General features: G+C 42.5%; 5 protein-coding genes across 9 annotated transcripts; 1 reads left to right on the top strand and 4 right to left on the bottom strand.

Annotated features, from left to right (window-relative positions):
• Positions 1 to 854: 854 nt before the first annotated feature.
• Positions 855 to 6,273, bottom strand: RB195_013770 (uncharacterized protein; the record flags this gene model as incomplete). Of its 2 annotated transcripts, none has more annotated exons than XM_064203753.1 (9): positions 855 to 1,000; positions 1,724 to 1,881; positions 2,451 to 2,600; positions 2,738 to 2,866; positions 2,967 to 3,109; positions 4,138 to 4,250; positions 5,661 to 5,763; positions 5,825 to 5,975; positions 6,074 to 6,273. In XM_064203753.1, 9 exons carry the CDS (start codon positions 6,271 to 6,273, stop codon positions 855 to 857), a joined length of 1,293 nt encoding a protein of 430 aa, XP_064059633.1. The 2 variants fall into 2 exon arrangements, with proteins under 2 accessions (XP_064059633.1, XP_064059634.1); XM_064203752.1 differs by having other exon boundaries at positions 2,771 to 2,866.
• A 102-nt stretch (positions 6,274 to 6,375) lies between these two features.
• On the bottom strand, positions 6,376 to 6,879 carry RB195_013769 (uncharacterized protein; the record flags this gene model as incomplete). The annotated part of the gene is made up of 1 exon (XM_064203751.1): positions 6,376 to 6,879. The coding sequence occupies one exon, from the start codon at positions 6,877 to 6,879 to the stop codon at positions 6,376 to 6,378; it is 504 nt and encodes a 167-aa protein (XP_064059632.1).
• A 66-nt stretch (positions 6,880 to 6,945) lies between these two features.
• On the bottom strand, positions 6,946 to 10,948 carry RB195_013768 (uncharacterized protein; the record flags this gene model as incomplete). 3 transcript variants are annotated; one of them, XM_064203750.1, is made up of 4 exons in its annotated part: positions 6,946 to 8,217; positions 8,266 to 8,827; positions 10,719 to 10,798; positions 10,889 to 10,948. In XM_064203750.1, the coding sequence occupies 4 exons, from the start codon at positions 10,946 to 10,948 to the stop codon at positions 6,946 to 6,948; spliced, it is 1,974 nt and encodes a 657-aa protein (XP_064059629.1). The 3 variants fall into 3 exon arrangements, with proteins under 3 accessions (XP_064059629.1, XP_064059631.1, XP_064059630.1); XM_064203748.1 differs by lacking the exon at positions 6,946 to 8,217 and having other exon boundaries at positions 8,221 to 8,827; XM_064203749.1 differs by lacking the exons at positions 8,266 to 8,827; positions 10,719 to 10,798; positions 10,889 to 10,948 and having other exon boundaries at positions 6,946 to 8,037.
• Positions 10,949 to 13,845: 2,897 nt separating this feature from the next.
• Positions 13,846 to 14,361, top strand: RB195_013767 (uncharacterized protein; the record flags this gene model as incomplete). The annotated part of the gene is made up of 2 exons (XM_064203747.1): positions 13,846 to 13,970; positions 14,040 to 14,361. 2 exons carry the CDS (start codon positions 13,846 to 13,848, stop codon positions 14,359 to 14,361), a joined length of 447 nt encoding a protein of 148 aa, XP_064059628.1.
• A 3,797-nt stretch (positions 14,362 to 18,158) lies between these two features.
• Positions 18,159 to 18,518, bottom strand: RB195_013766 (uncharacterized protein; the record flags this gene model as incomplete). Of its 2 annotated transcripts, none has more annotated exons than XM_064203745.1 (2): positions 18,159 to 18,324; positions 18,394 to 18,518. In XM_064203745.1, 2 exons carry the CDS (start codon positions 18,516 to 18,518, stop codon positions 18,159 to 18,161), a joined length of 291 nt encoding a protein of 96 aa, XP_064059626.1. The 2 variants fall into 2 exon arrangements, with proteins under 2 accessions (XP_064059626.1, XP_064059627.1); XM_064203746.1 differs by having other exon boundaries at positions 18,394 to 18,461.
• Between the last annotated feature and the right edge of the window lie 635 nt (positions 18,519 to 19,153).

Below are 19,153 nucleotides of genomic sequence, written 5' to 3'. Positions count from 1 at the left end.
AAAAATTGGTGCAACACTTGTCTAGGAGGATAAAAAGATCAGCTTGGCAGATCGGGTGCCCCCCGCAAATCACCGTAAGGCTGCACGCGTTCAGAAACCTTAAACGAAGTTTAGGTGAGATCGAACACGTAGGCGTATCCTTATAGTTATTGATCAGGGATTGATGGTCATTGACTGTGCACCTTATCTCCTATCCTTTATCCCACCGAACTCCTCCTCTTTCCTTGCCATGCCTCGATATCGTTCTAAGCACCGGAAGACCGCAGAAGACATTAATATCTATTGATTGTTGATCCAATAAGCGTTCACAAATATGATGATATGGCAGGTCTATAATGAGGACGAAGTTGTCGAAACGTCAGACCAAAAATGAACTTTCACTAAAGCCTCGTTGGGATAAGAAAAATCCTCAGTGAACTCATTCCACGCAGATCATTGCGCTTCAACGAAAAGACCCTCTTTTAACGGTCACCGCTCTTGGTTATCGACTAACATTTTTCTCTTAGGCCTTGGGTTCCGCTGCTCTTCACGTACGTCGGCGCAGGCAAAAGTGCAAAATAAGCAGTTTTATTTCTTATCTTAGGGTGTATTTTAGCCCTGGAAGTTGAAGACTCTCAATAGTTACTCAGTATTTCGCACAAACAGAAACGAATCAATAACGGAATTAAAATAATCTTTTGATGTATGATTAACTGACGTATGTACAAGCTCATAAATCAATAGTCCAGACCTTTTTTCGATATTTATACTGTTTAGTTAATGACTTGAAACTGTATGTACTACAAACCTCTTCTGGACAATAGTGCACATAGAGTAAACATTTTTCTATAAAATATTTACAGAATTATGGTCAATCAATCAGGGAGAGAAAATCCGAACACTTTGTAATCATAAAAGTATATCTTCAACACTATGTCCAATAACGTTCGATTGTTGAACAATTCGCGCTCAGCAGCGTGGCGTGGACCGCTGTCACGAGTGGTGTGCGGCGTTCGTCCAACTGCAAGAAGAAATGTCTTCGTTTTCTGTCACTGTAATCTTTGAGTGCAACGAAATCGAATTGAAACTGGTGGAAAAAGGTAATATTAATTTGTCGACAAGTGTCGTCTTGGATACCCTGTTCCTTTCTTTGGTCCCATTGTTTAATACTAGTGTACTTTTCCGTCTTACCTTAGCTTTAGACTCTAAAGGCAGTATACCACAAAATTGTCGATGACGAAATCTCTTCACGAAAAGCCAAGTTCAGAGGTTTAGATCACGGGTACTGAAAAGCGGCGCAAGAGACGGCTCGGTCGAGTTTTCCTACGAGACACCTAACGACGTGTCACGTATGCGGGTGCACAAGGAGCAGCGTCAGCAGCCCATTGCTTGTCTGCTGACTCGCATACCTTTGCGCACGAGTAACGTTTTTAGGTGCTTCGTAGGGGGAATGAAAAGAATCTCCAACGTCGTCAATTTAGTGATTATCCTTTCCTTAATGTCACTGTTAGTGATGTCCAATTTTCTCTTCTTGCTCATAACCTATTTCTTAAGACATGTATGTTAAGTGTCCATAAGTCTGTGGGCAATGTTATCCAGTCCCCCTTCATTTCCATGTGGGTTTGATTCTTTTAGAATTATGAACTTAATCAGTTGCAAAGCTGACCTCGAGTAAAAAAAATATATGCAAAAATGAAAAATGAAGAAATTGTCGGCTCATTATATTGCTGCGTATTATCATTACCAAGAATTTCATTGTAGATCTCTCTGCGCAGCTCTTCGGGAACACGAGCCATCTTAAATATCTTATCCAGCTCCCGAGCATATGCTGAAATCCGGCTCGGACACTTCTGATAGCGAATAAAAATGAAGTCATCCAAATGCTCTTTGAAATTGCAATACCTGCAACATATTTTCCAATTAAAGCCTATCAATTGAATATTGATCAGGACGTAAAAATTTAAGGACAGTACATTAGGAAATTGACGATGTTGGGACCTCTTAACGAAAAGATAGGGATTGGAGTGTAGAATACGAGTATGAGAGTGATCACGCTTAATTTCACTTCCACTAATTACATTGAAAAAACAGTGTTGGAAGAGAATTAGCGGTCCAATTTTCCTACGAGACACCTAACAACGTGTTACGTATGCGGGCGCATGCTTACTTGCTGTATCTGCCGGTAAGCGAGAGTGACAGCGTCAGCGACCCATTCAGTACGTTCGCGAGCAGACACGGGACGTACTAGTGTGCTCGCAAATGTGACCCGTTGTTAGATGCCTCCCAAGAAAATTCGATTTCCATGGTCATCCCCGAAGCCATTCTTCAAGGCAATTAGGAAGAATTAAGCAGTGATCGCGCTCATACTCGTGATCCACCCTTATAGCCTTCATTTCTTCCTGGAGAGATCCTAATGTCATCAATTTCGTGGTTTGTTGCTTTTAAATAGTGGAATGCTTGCAAACACGGACCATGTCTGCGGCGCCAAGTGGGCGACCTCGAAATTGTAGGTGTTATTTTTGGTGGCGTACACTTCTTGCAACTTCTTATAGAAAGCCTCCACGAAGCACGTTAGATCACCTCGGCATGCAAAACAGCGGGTGTCTACGTCCTTGGGCCTCCTTAACAACTTGACAGAACGAATACCACTTTCTTCTTACAAACCAACATTGAAGCACATCGCATCTTTTGAAATAAAACTATCATATATGTGAAAATTATATATCTATTTTAAAAAGACCCTGAGAATAAAACGAACATAATGCATATGTGCACAAATCCACTCAGGAACCTGTCGATAGGATCTCGTAATACAGCAAACTTTATTCGCCCAAGAGATTTTCCAACGATGGAGTAATTCTTTGCAAGGTACTCGTCTTTGCATTGGCTGAAAAAAGTGAAGAGTGGGTAAAAAGTTCAAATCCCGTGTATATATCCCGTGTGCAACGCTTGGTGGAAGTTGGTTGCACAACTCAATCTATTCTTACCGAGTAAAATACTGTTCAGTGCTGATTCGTCGACCATTCGCTCGAAATTTCCATGGATTTTTCAAAAAACAAAATATAGCGTCTTTCAGTAGAGATGTTGTTTTTTCGATTTGACATGTGGTGACTGAGTATTTTGGCGACACCTTAAAGAGTTCCTAAATACACTTTCGTTTCCTAAATAACGTGGTAATAATGTACAATAATGCACAGCGACCTTGTAAAGATGACGTCATGTCAAGAGGTGCCAGACTAAACGATTTTTTAGTTAGTTTAAAAAAAACAAAAGTGACGACGAGATATACGTACTAGCCCCATAACTAGAATTTGTGTGGGAATTCACATTCTGTCATGGTTCTTTCTACAAAAATTCCCTTCGTTTTGGCACACTCTAGTAAACACCCGCCCACAAAGAAAAAAACAGACTGTTCATACTCGGGTCGAAACAACCTGAGGCTCGGCGCGGTTACGTAAGCGGCTGCGCTCCAAGTGGAGCGGTAAAGCTAGCTTATCATATCGAGGCGAGGTCATTTCTAGAAGCAATGAGTGGTGCTAGAGAGAAATTCTTCCTCCCTCCCATCTCAGTGCCCATAGCTAGCTCCACCGCGTACCTCTGAGCGCAGCATATTGCGCTACAGCACAGCGCTTCATGTCGTTTTGATCCTGTTGAAAATTACACTTGTTGGATTCTGCTGGCCGCTATGCGGCAACGTTAAGACGTATCACAGAATGCGTAAACGTCGCAGGCTGTGTAAGGAGAGATTTGTTTGTTAGTTTACAGAGCCGTTGCCCTACAGAATTTCTCGTAATGTCTAACGGGTAATGATGCAATATGAACCTCTATGCGTGAAGAGGCACAAAGGATATAATTAACATTGACCAAACACAGAAGTTATTTTCTTAAGAAGCATTTTTGGAAGCGAATTACAGGTTACCGTAATTCGCTTCCAAAAATAAACAAAAATAAAAAATAATAAAATAAACAATATGCAAAAAAATGCACAAACATTAAGATATTTAGATTCTATGTTGAGATCTCCTTTTGATGACGGTTCTGTCGATTATTCTTCTAACATTCAACTGAATTTGTTGTTACTGGCGACTTTACTCGATTCTTTATGGACACTACTTTTAGTGTTACAGTTTTTTTTTTAATTTTAGACTTGTCACCCACCTTGTACAGTTCTTTGTATCGAAAGAATGGTTGAATGAGCGTATTTGGAAGAAACGGATATGTATCATATGTGCCTTCTTTCACTTGTTTCCTGAGCTCTTCGACACCATCGTCTTAAAAGAATATTAACATCTCAGAAGGTACGTAACGCTTATTCAAATTATAGGACTCAATATATTTATATATCACTGTGTAATTCTTCTGTAACATTTACGTTACTATAACAGTACAAAGTTTCAAGGTTCCACAGAGTTGACCAAAACTGAATTCAACCGCTTGCAAATTTTGCACTACTCACGTAACCTGAAGGAAAAAGTGAAATCCTCTTCTTCGACAGGAGTCTCAAGTAAGACATCCCGTAGGTACAGCACGATTAAATAAAGTAGAACCACCAGAACTGTTCTCCAAACTCTAATTCGCATATTTCCGTAGTTTCAGCTTCTGAAACATTCCATTAGAATGGTTTCATGAACTTGATCCTACATTTCTGTGTTGAAAAACGTCAACTGTTCCTACAAACGATATTTTCGTCGAATATCCTCGCTGAGATTTGTAATCTACTCGCAGTTTCACGCGCTCTGAACGATATATTTTGCAGTGGTTCCACAGTCTCGCAACCCCAAACATATTCCGGAATATCTCCATCTCATGATGCTCCCAAGAATTTGATTCGGAATCGATAATGCATCGAATTTACATTCAACATAATAGAGCATGCACGTTACGCGTTGCTGTACGGACGCCATTTCTCCTCATTTCAGTTTAGTTCCTATCACATAGATTCAGTAAAGCCAAAACAACGCGCAGCTCGCTGCAGTTGGGTAAGCGGCTGCGCTCGAAGCGGTGCGGTGGAGCGTAGCGGTTACTCCTGAAGGTGTATCGTTGCCTGCACCATACATCGCTGCACTTTCCGATAGTTCGATCCAAACCAATACGCTCCGCCGCGTCGCTTCGAGCGCAACCGCTTACGCAACTGCACTGAGCTTCATGTCGTTTCGATCCTACTATATATCTTCGTTCAAAATTCGTAGCTATTCGTAGATTTTTATCCAATAGAATTACTGTAGATTATTACAAAAGTATGTGGTCACGCTCCAATCATAGTCGACTTCTTGAAGAACAGGACTTGAGCAAATTTTTGTACATTAGTTAGATTTTAGTTTCAAATGACAATCTTAGATTTTTTTCCCTTTCTGGAGCCTTTTTTATAGCTGAAAGTATCCTTTAAGAACATATTTCTTTCGTCTTACAGAGACACACCGCAAAATAACCATTTTTGGAGTTTGTAAATGTTTTTTAAGATTCACATAACTTTATTTGGAAATAAAAAGGTTTCATGAATAGCACGTCAAGGGACTACACAGGTATGAACCCATTTTTCTAACCCATTTTTTAAATTTGTTCGCTAGAAATTGTGGCTGAATAAAACAACTTTTACCAAAAAACAGCGATGAGAACGGATAATCGCTTAGTGAATGTGAACGAAATTTATTTGCCTTGAAATTATAGTACGACTGACTTACTTGACTTAATCGGCGGACTGATGTCATCGCCTGACGCGATTATCCGCATCTTCGCCGAGGTGTGCCGTCCTTGAACACAGCTCTGCCCAACCTTCTCGATCTTCTGCGAGAGCTTGCACAGAATCAATCCATTCATCGCTATTCCATATTCTGCGAAACCTTACGTCTCGCTTGAGCTGCCTATCCACGCCGAGTGTCCTCAGGTCCTCTTTCACCAGTTCAGTCCAGAACTTCCGTTTTCGGCCTGGTGGCTTCTTCCAGCTTGAACAAGGCAAACTCCTCAGAACTCGTTGAACAAGGCGATTTGCCGGTCTCCTTAATATATGACCAAAGAAGCGCAGACGATTTACTTTAGCCACTTTCGATGGCGGTGCAAGATGTTAATGTCATCCACGTGTCATCCGCCAGTATACCACATCAATTTCTGCGTAGAGATCTTCATTGTGACAGGCCAAAAGTAGCCAAGTAACCGTCTAAGCAGCTTTCGTCCCGTACAGTCAAGCCTCTCCATAACCGCTGATGGTGCTCCGATCCGTACATCATGATAGGGCGAATTGTGGATAAGTAGACTCGCAGCTTGACTTCGTTGGTGATGGAGGTCGACCACAGGCATTTTGTCAAGGAGTTAAATGCAGAATTGGCCTCAGCGCATCTTTGCTGAACATCTCCCTCGTAGCTACCATTGTTCTTCAGCGTACAGCCCAGATAACAAAACTTATCGACGAGTTCCATCGGTTGTCCATTCACCATGATTTCGAGGTCTCGAAGAGATCCACATCTGCTTGCATTTATCAGGGCGTAGACGTAGTCCATAGGCTGCAGCCAGCTTCGATACAAGGTTGACAACATGTTGAAGTTTCGTACTGCCTTCCGCGAATATAACAACATCGTCGGCGTAGTCAAGGTCAGTCAAGGGGCACCCCGATGGTATTAGGACAATGTCGGCAGGACACTGGTCGACTGTTCTTCGCATAATGTCGTCGATGGCGAAATTGAAGAGAAAGGGTCCTGCCACTGCCCTTTGTCTTACTCCAGTTACTACTTCAAACGGTGTTGTACATCCGGCTGGTGTTCGAATTGCAGCAGTTGTTTGTTGATTCTTGTCATCAAGCAAGCGAACGAACTTTCCTGGTACTCCATCGGCGCGGAGCGCGTTGAGAAGACGGCCTCGGTGAGGAGAGTCGAACGCGGCTTCAAAGTCCAGGAACGCTAATTGCATTGGCTTCGAATACCGCTGCCAGATTTCTATCACTCTCCTAACGATGAATACCTGGTCAATCTTAGGTCACTCAGGACGAAGGCCAGCTTGCTCGCTGCGTGTAGTTTCTTCGCAATGCTTAATAAGTCTGTCCAGGATAATCCGCTCCAGTACTTTGTCCATAACATGCAACAAGGAGATTCCTCGATAATTCCTAAGTTCAGTGGCGGATAAGCTCTTGTGGAAAGGAATTATGATAGCGTGTCTCCACGAATCAGGTATAATTTCGTCTGTCCATATTGAACGGATGATCTTTGTCATTCCACGAATCCCAGACGGAAAAAGATATTTTAGCATTTCTGCGTTAATCCCGTCGTCTCCACAAGATTTTCCATTCTTCATTTTTTGAGTACAGACCAAGAACTCCGACTCGGTCGGCGGCTCCTCGTTAACCGCATATGTCGGTCTATGAACGTGTTCGAGTTCAGGAGCTGACGGTGCAAGTTGGTTCAGCAAGGTATTGAAGTGTTCCCTCAAAATTGGAAGGGTTGCTTCACCGACAGCTACTCCATTGCCAGTATTGAGGACAGGAGAACATCTTTTCATTTTGCCGCTATACTGTTTTAGTAGAGCATAGGCTTTCCGCGGGTTCCTCTCCTCCCACGCCTTCTCAAACTCCATCGCTCTTGACGTCCACTCGTTATCGCGATCTTGTTGCAGTTGACTACGCAGCTTCCTTCTAAGACGCTTTTCCTGGTTGAAATCACCAGCGCTGCACGCGACACATACAGAATTGTATGTGGATTTTGTTTCCGCAGATGCAAAGGCAAACTTCTTCTGCGGCAATAGAACCGGGAGCGTTTCCCTTGCAGCGTCCTGAATGCACATTGTGAAGGAATCCGCATCGCTAAGCTTCTTCCTGGTCCGTACTCCAACATGAATAGACACACGTTGGCGGAATTTTGTTCTGCATTCATCGTCTTTCAGACCTGCCATGTCGATTTTTGGTTGAACAGGAACTCCTCGGTTTCTCTTGTGGAATCGTATCTTAAAGCTGAGAAGAACTGGGTGGTGGTCAGAGTCGAACGCGACGTCCCAAACAGCTCTAGATTTTCGGATATCTGACTGAGGAATGTTCCTCTCCAGAACGTAGTCGAGCTGAAGCCTAAGAGTCCTCATCTTTCGCTTGCTTGCGCTGCTCTCCAGGCGTGAAAAGGGTTGACCCCTGCCACGTGAGCTGATGGCGTCGATGATTCCTCTTAAACGTGGAGACGATGATGAGGCTCGTCTGTTCGCACGGTCACCGTTGTCCGACGTGCGCTCCGCTGGATAATACCATTTTCCAAGCACATCGGATTGCTGTTAGAGTCCCATCTCCGCATTTGCGTCGATTCCGACAATGACCACCTGCTGGTTTGGTATTTTAGACATCAACGCATTGAGTTCATCATAGAAGGCGTGTTTACTGTTGTCCTCAGCGATTTCCGTAGGTGCGTGAGCACTTACGATCCAGAGTTTACGTCCTCTACGATCCCGCAGTCGTAGAAAGGCGCATCTAGACGACGTTGAGCCAAATTCCTCCACCAGGTTTTTGTAATCGTTCCTCACAGCTATCGCGCAGCCACCTACTTTGTTCTCATCAGCATCACCGCAGTGTATGGTGTAATTTTCGATGCTGATGACGGCCCGATTTCTTATGCGTGTTTCCTGCAGTGCAGCAAAAGGCACACAGAGATATCTCAGAAGTCTGGATAGAGCGGCTTGTTGGAGTTCACTCGATAGTGTTCGGCAGTTCAGCATGACGAAACGAATGGTTGTTGCCAAAGATTCAATGCTCCTTTCAATCAGTTGACCTTTCAGGTTCTCGGCTCTGGCAATGTGCTGAGCGACAGCACCTTTTTGCAATGTATAGAATTCCTTTGCCACATGACAGTACAGCTCGTAGTTCCCAACGCGTACACTCAAACGCCTGATTGCGTTTAGTTGAAGCAGGGCCACAACAAGCAGGTGCCAGTCAGACTTGTATACGCGGCCCTAGTAGATGCGTCGCGCTACTGCAGTTGAACATATTTAGGCGCTAACCAAACGCATTTTGACAAAAATTCAAGTAACAATTGTACTTTTACATTTTTTCCATGTTGTTTAGTCTCACTTTCATGTTTACCAGTCGTATTCGCAAAAAGCAGCAGTTCAGCATGACGAAACGAATAGTTGTTGCCAAAGATTCCGTGCTTCCTTCAGGCAATTGACCTTTCAGGTTATGGGCTTTGGCGGTGTGCTAGACGACAGCACCTTTTTGCAATTTATGGGAATCTTTCGCCGTATAACAGTGCAGGTTATATAGCTCGTACGTTCCCACTGCGTACACTCGAACGCCTGATTGCGTTTAGTTAAAACAGGGCCACCACGTGCAGGTAGCAATCAGAGTCATATACGCTGCCCCATAGTACGACATTTTAGTGAAAAAACCTAATCAAAACAAAATGAGACGGAAAAAGAGGAAAAGAAAACTGAAAACTCAGAACTAAAAATTTTCAATTGTGAAGAAATTGGGATGATTGTGAGGGGAATTCGGTCGCCATAGCAAGTTTTTCAAAGTTGAAAGTTTATGTGAGAGACACCCAATCTAGCCAATTTTCAATACAGTCCGCTCAAGAAGAGATCGTTATCCGCTGTCCTTTATTCACGATATCGATCTTCTTCATCATTTCAGTCAATTTACCTTCTAAGCGGACTCCTTTTGAGCAATGTTGTATTAGAAACAATGGAGCGTTCATATCCATGAACATGATGCATCATTTACGAGGATTACATGTATGCAGCCTACCTACTCTTCCAACTTGCTTCTTCGACGTCCAACGACTGGTAATTCAACTTTGAAGATAGAGAGAAGTTATTCTATCATTAAAAAAGTACTGCAGTTCTTACGTTCAGAAAACGTCTTTTCCTCTTTACTCTGAAAGCGATTGCTGCACTGAGTGCGCATAAGGGCGGGTTTAAAAATAAGGTTCAGAAGTTTGAAGGTACTGTGATGGAATCTACGAAAAGATGGAGGGCTCGGAGTGTAAATGTAAATAAATCACCAGTATAAGCGATAACGATCAGGCTCAATTTTTCCTAACTGGCCTAAAAAAGGCGTGGAAGAGGACCTTGTCGATCGAATTCTCCCTACGACGCATCCAACAACGTGTCACTTATGCGGCGCAGGAGTATGCGTACAGGTGACGGCGCAACACCGTGACCTGCGCGGCAGCGCATCAGCACTCGTCCTCGTTGGTCGAGGTATGGAAGGTAAAGAGGGAAGGGGAGTGTTTTTTGGCTTGCTAAGTTCGAATCCGCGAGAAAAGTGCACGTGTTTTTGGATAAAACGTTCCCCAGTGGATGGACAAGAGTTCGAAGTTGAAGCCGTGACCACCGTTATCGTCGGATCTAGCGCCATTGTACTTGTGGGTGATGTCAAGTAACATGTGTGCAGTGAACGTATCAACGAAATCGATCATTTGATATCATTCATAATCACTTAAAACCAGGAATCAGAGGCGTTAATCACTCTGTCACATCAGACATCCTTAACCGTGTGAGAGAAGAACCGTTTAGATGTGTGTAGGGCAACAAATAGAAACTACACCGAACTGCACTCAATAGTTAAGAAACTTGAATGGCTCTCCTTTTATAAGATAGAGATTTCACACTCCTATCTTGTTTTGTTACTTTCCTATCAAAAGTGCACCATGAATTCATGGACACCGTCAAAAATACGACGACGACAGAACGAAAGTGTCATGAGTTAAGGCACGAGGCTCACCCAAGGAATGAAAGGTCATCTGAGTGTGTTGTTTTACAAAGATGCGCTCACTCACATATCTGAACTTCCTCGCAAACCGATGACGGAAAATGTGCTATCCAGTTTACATCCTTCTCTAAGCAAAAGTGTGTTTTGCTTAACGCAAAGTAGTAAAGCAGCATAGTAAACAAACTACACCTTTTCGCTATTTTTCTGTCAGCTTCAACCAGATGTCCTAATTCTCACCGAAACATGGCTAGGCCGAACCAAATCTGATTCCGAACCGATTGCCGACTTACCATACATCGTGTTTCGTCGTCAAATGGCCACTGATATTTATTTATTTATTTATTACGCTCAATGGCGTGCCACAGTAAGAGGCAAGGAACGAATGCAAATAAACAATAGAAAATCTAGCAACGAGAAGAGTAGAATGAGAATAAGCAGGGATAAGCCACGCGAACAGTAAAGCAGGGGACAGTTTAGTAATTTCAAAAAGCACATAAACTCGACAGGGCGGGGATTAAGACTATTGGGAAATAAGAAAGTACAGATAGGCTATAGAAATTAGTAGCTTCCAATCACATCAGCCAGCAAGATGCCCTCATAAAATTAATAGGTACTACACCGGAAGTTTGGCAAGCGGGTATACTGGCTCACCCCGCTCAACCGGTGAGTAGAAAAGGAAGCACTAATATTATAGGCTAGATAAAGAAGTAAAGGGGAATAACAACAGTGCAGAGAAGGTTCAAACTGAATATCAAAGGAACTGCGCATAGGAACTGCGCACAGAACGCATTAGACTGATCCTTGCTAGGAAAGTAGAAGCAAATAGGAGAAAGCTAAAAGTTCAAAAGAAGAATCAGTCAAGCTACTAGTTACGTAAATAATAAAGCAAAATACAACACCGAAGACGAAACAAAGGCACCGAAAGGACAAATATAGACGAAATCGAAGGAAAGACAAGAAAATCGAGAGCAGGGAGTAGGCGGTCTTGCTTAGGATGTAATAGGAACTGACATTGTTGCTGAGAAAGTTGAGGAGATGAACTTTCCATCGGAAGAAGGTGAAAAAGGAAGCGAGAATCTAGTGAATTTTGAGGTTAAAAAGTCGAACTAAATTAACTTGACTCAGCCTTCGTTTAAAAATCCTGGTGCTTTCGGCCATGAGCACATGAGCACATGTAGGAGAAGAAGACGGAGCCATTTGGCGGTACGAACGAAGAACGAATGTGAGAGGTGTGGAAATTTTCTGCCAAGGTCTCTGTTATAGATTCCAAACCCCCCCCCATTCTGGTACTGCTAGGTCTAAACACCCAGCATTCGCTGGGAGACAGTTTAGTTTCGTTTCGGAGGATTCGAAAGGAAAATACTAAATCAGAGATTATTCTTCTGTAAAACATGGGGTTTTAATGCTAATGTATTCAATCGATCTGCGTATTTGGGTATGTTTTGGTACTCATAACTAAAACATACCCAACTAAATGATATGTTGCAGATTGAATCCTTTTTTCCTCTTACACCTCGTTGTTTCAAGCTTGTAGGTATACATCGACTCGAAATTCTGCTAGGTATAATTAAGATACATAGTTCAATACTATTTTTCAACTTTGGTTTTCTTTACCTAAAGTCTAAAGAGCTTTGAGCGACTTTAATGTCGACATGAACAAACATAGCAACTCAAATTTTCAAATTCCTTTATCTGCCTTTGCGAGATTTGAATCGTATAAACCATTCCGAGTCACTTAAAAATCTCGCTAATGTGGACTGGCAGAAAGTTCTCTACAACCGTCAGTCGGTTGCAAAGACGTGTCGCCATCTTGGCTTAGTGACGTGCGACATTTTCGCCAAATTTCTTCCGTTGAAGCTTAAGAATTGTCTACAGTGTATCTCCGCACGTACGAAATCTACTTGACCAGAAGAATCAACTCTTTTATCACCTTGGTAGAAGAGTTGACAGCTCTTAGAACAATATCTTCTAACACACACGCTTGCTAAAAGAATCAAACATGCACAGAAATTGTTCTGAGGACCGATAATGGAGATTTGATCAAATCAGATCTCCAAAAAGTCAATGCACCTGCTGAATTTTTCGCTCCCAATTACTCATTAAATAAATATGAACTATAATTGAAATAGAAATATAATTGGTGTCGCACACACAAAAATTAGCTTCATCATCGTCAGCTTTTCAAGAAGTTCGTCCATCAGAAAAGCGCAGCACTAAGTGAATATACATAATGCAAGTTATCAGGTTAACTAGAGTTATTAACGGATGAGGTTTTCTTTTTGCCAGTGCAACATTGCACAGAACGGTACACGACCTCTGATTCAAATTTTTAGTCGTCTAACAAATAATCTGGTTTTTTTTCGTGATTTATTGGACATTTGTTAAGTATCATGTAGACAAGTTGTTTTAGAAGGGAGAAACCTGTTGGATGATGTTTGCTTCGTAGAAGAATGTTTTATCAGTGTCTGCAGAAGACAACTGCGTCTAGACACTCCCGCCCGTCCGATCCAGGCCACGTGCCGTAGTGCCGAGTTGCTTTCTGAATTTGAAGGGGAGTACAGATACGAAGAAAATGCAGTGTTTGTGAAGCATGGTTCCCCAAGATCGTCAATTTATTCCTTGGAAACTGCTATCCGCGATCTTGCGAAAAGATCCAGACTATGAATATGGAGCCGTTCTTACTCATATAGCTACAAGCACTTGGTGACATTCTAATCCTTCAGAGAGCCACCACTACTATGGCTGTAAACACCGGGAAAGGGGGTTCCAGACAGGAAAGCGCATGGTGTGCTTGATAGCTATCGTGGATCTTTGTCCACAGGCTACTGCGGAACGTAGCGGTATGTCCTGCACAGGAAAATCTCTAGAATTCCTCTGGATTTGAGCGTTAGAAAACGAAATCTCCACTGTGCAATCTTATTTATGAAACATAAAGAAGAGATTGTCGAAGTAGATTCGAAGCTCTGATGTGCAGCGAAGAATAAGGAATGAAGCTCAACCATGATCAGCACACATTGTGAATTTTTGACGCTTAGAACTTTGATATGAATTCCGATCAATTCGCATTGACTCGACACGCAGGAGACAGCATAAATAGTCATCCATTTCCCCAGCCAGCACACGTCCCTATGTTTGTTCTCCTCTTTTCTTTAAAACCTCAGAATTTTTAAGCTAATCAAACCTACTAGTCGCAGATGAACCGGCGATGTCGCTTCCATTTTCATTTGATTCTGAATTCCATATTGCAGAAGATGAAGCTGTTCGTCTTTCTTGTCTGCACCGCCGTGTTCTGCGTGAGAGTCTTGGAGGCGCAGCCACTGTAAGAAATTCGACAGTTGCGTTCTTCACTCGTGAATCTGCCCTAAAACGGAGTTTGTTGAAAATTTAGACATCGATCTGACGACTCCCATCTGATGGTGAAAAGACCTGAGAGAGATGGTAGCCGCTACGGACGTCTAGTCGACGACTCCCCTCTGATGGTGAAAAGACCTGAGAGAGATGGTAGCCGCTACGGACGTCTAGTCGACGACTCCCCTCTGATGGTGAAAAGACCTGAGAGAGATGGTAGCCGCTACGGACGTCTAGTCGACGACTCCCCTCTGATGGTGAGAAGACCTGAGAGATATGACGGCAGCTACGGACGTCTAGTCGACGACTCCCATATGATGGTGAGAAAACCTAGGAGAGGTCATGTCAGGAACTACTATTAAGAACAGCGGCAGTAATACAAAGCTTCAACATTAATGAGCACAATAAACTTTCATAATGTACACGCATCATATCGCGATCCAAGCGAGCGACTTACGGAACTGGCCATAGCCTACACATTGTTCACTGAGCATAGTGCTACGATGCGAAATTGAAGTATCCACAACGCTGCTGGTTTTTTTTTCTGGAATGAGCTGTAAGTACGTCGTCTTTAGTCTGACTACAAGTAGCAGGTTGCACGATTACAGCTGCCAAAGCTTCGCTTTTACTTAGTGTTGTGTGTAATTGTTTTCGTGCTAGACGTTATCGATCAAAAACGAACGAAGAATGCTCGGTTGTTCTTCGAGAAAGCGTTTCCCAGGACGGAATTTTTGTTTGTGAACGGAAATTCATTTCTGTAACATTTTAGCTGTTTTGCGAACAGATCTGAGATCTACCTGTTTGTCTACCGTACGTCACGCTGCTTATAGAGTCAGGAATGACAAGCGATAATAAATATTTGAGAGTAGAAAACAAAATAAAACACTGTCCGTGAGCAGCCGAGGATGGGATTTGATCTACAACATCATATCTATACATATTTCATGGATTCTTCATTATTATTCTCCATCTTTCGTTTGGTCCACTAAGGGTATAAAAAAACTTGTTTAAAAAGGATATGCCCGGTATGCCAAGTCAGCGTATTTATCCTCCCAGACTAATCTGGTACCAATTTATCGACCCCGGAGGGATGAAAGGCTTGGTGAGCACTAGGGCAGATTCGAACATCCGATCGATCGTGCAGGAAGCGGAACCTCTAACCGCTACACCACACCCACTACGATTTCTAAAATTAACAACAGATCCGATGAAATTAAGGCACCTATACGGCCTTGAAAGGTGTACTCGAAACCTGGAAGTCGTTGCAAATCTTCTGCTTTTACTCAAATAAATTATGACGAAACATTCAAGAAAAGAAAAGTGTAGGCTGAAGTGAAAAATATCACAGAGCTTCAAAGCCACATTCCAATTTGAACTGATCATTTACAAATTTTGAGCAGGCCCAACGTTGGAAAAGATAGGAGAGTACATTTATTTTAACGGGTTACTTGTTATCTTGCTCACGCATTACCAGACCTTTTTTGAGTTCGAAGGTCGGACGGTTCTCTGCTTGGTTTTGTATTTGATCATAGTTTAAAGGTACACAGTGTCTCAAAGAGAGCAGAGCTCGAAAAACTTTACTAATCTTTCCCACGAGAAGTCGCCCCAAGGTCCTCAAAATATCATAGGGAAATAGAAGACGATTAGATGGAGAATAGAAGCTCTTCACAGTCCTATGGAATGTCATTCGACTCTGCAGGGAACGGAAACGGTTCAAAATCCCTAACACAATCGATTGAATGTGAATATTGGTGTTGCACACACTAAAATGAACTTCATCGTTGTTGTGAGCGAAATGTACAGCTTCTGAAGAAGTTTGCTCCTCAGACAAAACACAGCATCAAGTGAATATAAGGAATGAGAGTTATCAAATCAATTTAGATCACATAATGTGTTGCTCGTCGGCGAACGTGCCGATGTTCCCAGCGGTCGTTCTAAAAATGCATTACATATGAGCAAAGGCCGTTACCTAAGCAGTCGATTTGTGAGCGCAAGATTCCTCGTCTGAATTCAACTAAACCTCCTAGAACATACAGCTGAAATACGTCTTCAAAAAAACTACTTGTGGACCCCATATTTACAAAGCAGAGTTCCATTACATTACATTACATGATCTCTGAAGTGAATAGATTGTTTGAAGGGTGAAACGATAGTCATATGTTTTTAGGGTACTAATTGTTGTGAACATTTGGGTTCCGCTCGGATTAACAGTTCCAAAGCCAACCGGATGTTGGAAATTAAAGTGTTATGTTCGAACTTCAGAAACGAGCGACATTGATGACTAAAAAAATTGTTTTCTTATAAATTAAGCAGGAAAACAATACGTTATAGGATGGTATGCTTCTCTCCCTTCTGGCTCAACAAAACTTACTGCTTTTCGCTGCTAGAACAACAAACTCGTGTTTCCCATTATTGTGGGTAATTTTTGAATCTTTGTAAGTTGCAAACAAATGAATTTTTCTTTCTGTCTGCGCAACACTTTCTAGAACACCTTTGAATTGGTAAATATTTTCGTAACATATCCCAATTGCTGCCACTTTTAAACATGTAAAGATTCAAACATTTTATTTGGCATTTCGAAGAGCCCACTTTATGCAATTTATCGAAGATTACTTCATGTAAGAAATAGATGGGCTTTTTTTAGTAGGAGTTCTGGTGAAATGAGTAAGTGCAGAGGAAAGCGCGGCGCTTGAAAAACAAGGTTCCTCAAGTTTGTCATTTCAACAATTGAAAACTGGAGCCCACATTCTTAAACTAAAGATTCAGATCATGAGAGTTGGATACTGCCTACTTATATTGGCACAGATCCTTGGCGAGATTCCAGTACCACCGTTCGTGTGCTTTTATCCATATCTGCTTGCGTCTCACTTAAAGGCATCACCCCACAGATATGAGATGGTACGGATTTCAGGTGGAGTATTCGTATATAGGATCGTAGACTATGGAGATATGGGTGATTCCGTCCATTTCTTCCTAATCGCCGTAAAAAATGGCTTGGGAGATGCGTCGCCGCACAAGGATAGCGCGTTCCAGTCGAACTCCTTGTGGAAAATAGTGCGCCAGAACGCCCAAAGCTGAATCTTCCGGGCCGCTTTTTACGGAAATTAGGAGGAAATGGACGGAACCACTCTCTCTCCATAATCTACTATCTCGTATACGAATACTCCACCTGAAATTCGTACCACCTCAGATTCGTGAACTGATGCCTTTAACTTAAGAATCGATGTTTTGACTCCATTTTTCATCCCCTTCCTCATCCGAAATTAAAATGAACTCAAAATTCATACATCTAAACAACTTTGTTTACAATTTGATGTAGTGGACCAAACAAACGACGGAGAATAATAATGAAGAATCCATGAAATATGTATAGATATGATGTTGTAGATCAAATCCCATCCTCGGCTGCTCACGGACAGTGTTTTATTTTGTTTTCTACTCTCAAATATTTATTATCGCTTGTCATTCCTGACTCTATAAGCAGCGTGACGTACGGTAGACAAACAGGTAGATCTCAGATCTGTTCGCAAAACAGCTAAAATGTTACAGAAATGAATTTCCGTTCACAAACAAAAATTCCGTCCTGGGAAACGCTTTCTCGAAGAACAACCGAGCATTCTTCGTTCGTTTTTGATCGATAACGTCTAGCACGAAAACAATTACACACAACACTAAGTAAAAGCGAAGCTTTGGCAGCTGTAATCGTGCAACCTGCTACTTGTAGTCAGACTAAAGACGACGTACTTACAGCTCATTCCAGAAAAAAAAACCAGCAGCGTTGTGGATACTTCAATTTCGCATCGTAGCACTATGCTCAGTGAACAATGTGTAGGCTATGGCCAGTTCCGTAAGTCGCTCGCTTGGATCGCGATATGATGCGTGTACATTATGAAAGTTTATTGTGCTCATTAATGTTGAAGCTTTGTATTACTGCCGCTGTTCTTAATAGTAGTTCCTGACATGACCTCTCCTAGGTTTTCTCACCATCATATGGGAGTCGTCGACTAGACGTCCGTAGCTGCCGTCATATCTCTCAGGTCTTCTCACCATCAGAGGGGAGTCGTCGACTAGACGTCCGTAGCGGCTACCATCTCTCTCAGGTCTTTTCACCATCAGAGGGGAGTCGTCGACTAGACGTCCGTAGCGGCTACCATCTCTCTCAGGTCTTTTCACCATCAGAGGAGTCGTCGACTAGACGTCCGTAGCGGCTACCATCTCTCTCAGGTCTTTTCACCATCAGAGGGGAGTCGTCGACTAGACGTCCGTAGCGGCTACCATCTCTCTCAGGTCTTTTCACCATCAGATGGGAGTCGTCAGATCGATGTCTAAATTTTCAACAAACTCCGTTTTAGGGCAGATTCACGAGTGAAGAACGCAACTGTCGAATTTCTTACAGTGGCTGCGCCTCCAAGACTCTCACGCAGAACACGGCGGTGCAGACAAGAAAGACGAACAGCTTCATCTTCTGCAATATGGAATTCAGAATCAAATGAAAATGGAAGCGACATCGCCGGTTCATCTGCGACTAGTAGGTTTGATTAGCTTAAAAATTCTGAGGTTTTAAAGAAAAGAGGAGAACAAACATAGGGACGTGTGCTGGCTGGGGAAATGGATGACTATTTATGCTGTCTCCTGCGTGTCGAGTCAATGCGAATTGATCGGAATTCATATCAAAGTTCTAAGCGTCAAAAATTCACAATGTGTGCTGATCATGGTTGAGCTTCATTCCTTATTCTTCGCTGCACATCAGAGCTTCGAATCTACTTCGACAATCTCTTCTTTATGTTTCATAAATAAGATTGCACAGTGGAGATTTCGTTTTCTAACGCTCAAATCCAGAGGAATTCTAGAGATTTTCCTGTGCAGGACATACCGCTACGTTCCGCAGTAGCCTGTGGACAAAGATCCACGATAGCTATCAAGCACACCATGCGCTTTCCTGTCTGGAACCCCCTTTCCCGGTGTTTACAGCCATAGTAGTGGTGGCTCTCTGAAGGATTAGAATGTCACCAAGTGCTTGTAGCTATATGAGTAAGAACGGCTCCATATTCATAGTCTGGATCTTTTCGCAAGATCGCGGATAGCAGTTTCCAAGGAATAAATTGACGATCTTGGGGAACCATGCTTCACAAACACTGCATTTTCTTCGTATCT

Source organism: Necator americanus, chromosome V, assembly GCF_031761385.1.
Source record: "Necator americanus strain Aroian chromosome V, whole genome shotgun sequence".
In the NCBI taxonomy this organism is placed as follows: domain Eukaryota; kingdom Metazoa; phylum Nematoda; class Chromadorea; order Rhabditida; family Ancylostomatidae; genus Necator; species Necator americanus.
The sequence above is the reverse complement of the archived record's forward strand: the minus strand, read 5'-3'. Positions and strand labels throughout refer to the sequence as shown.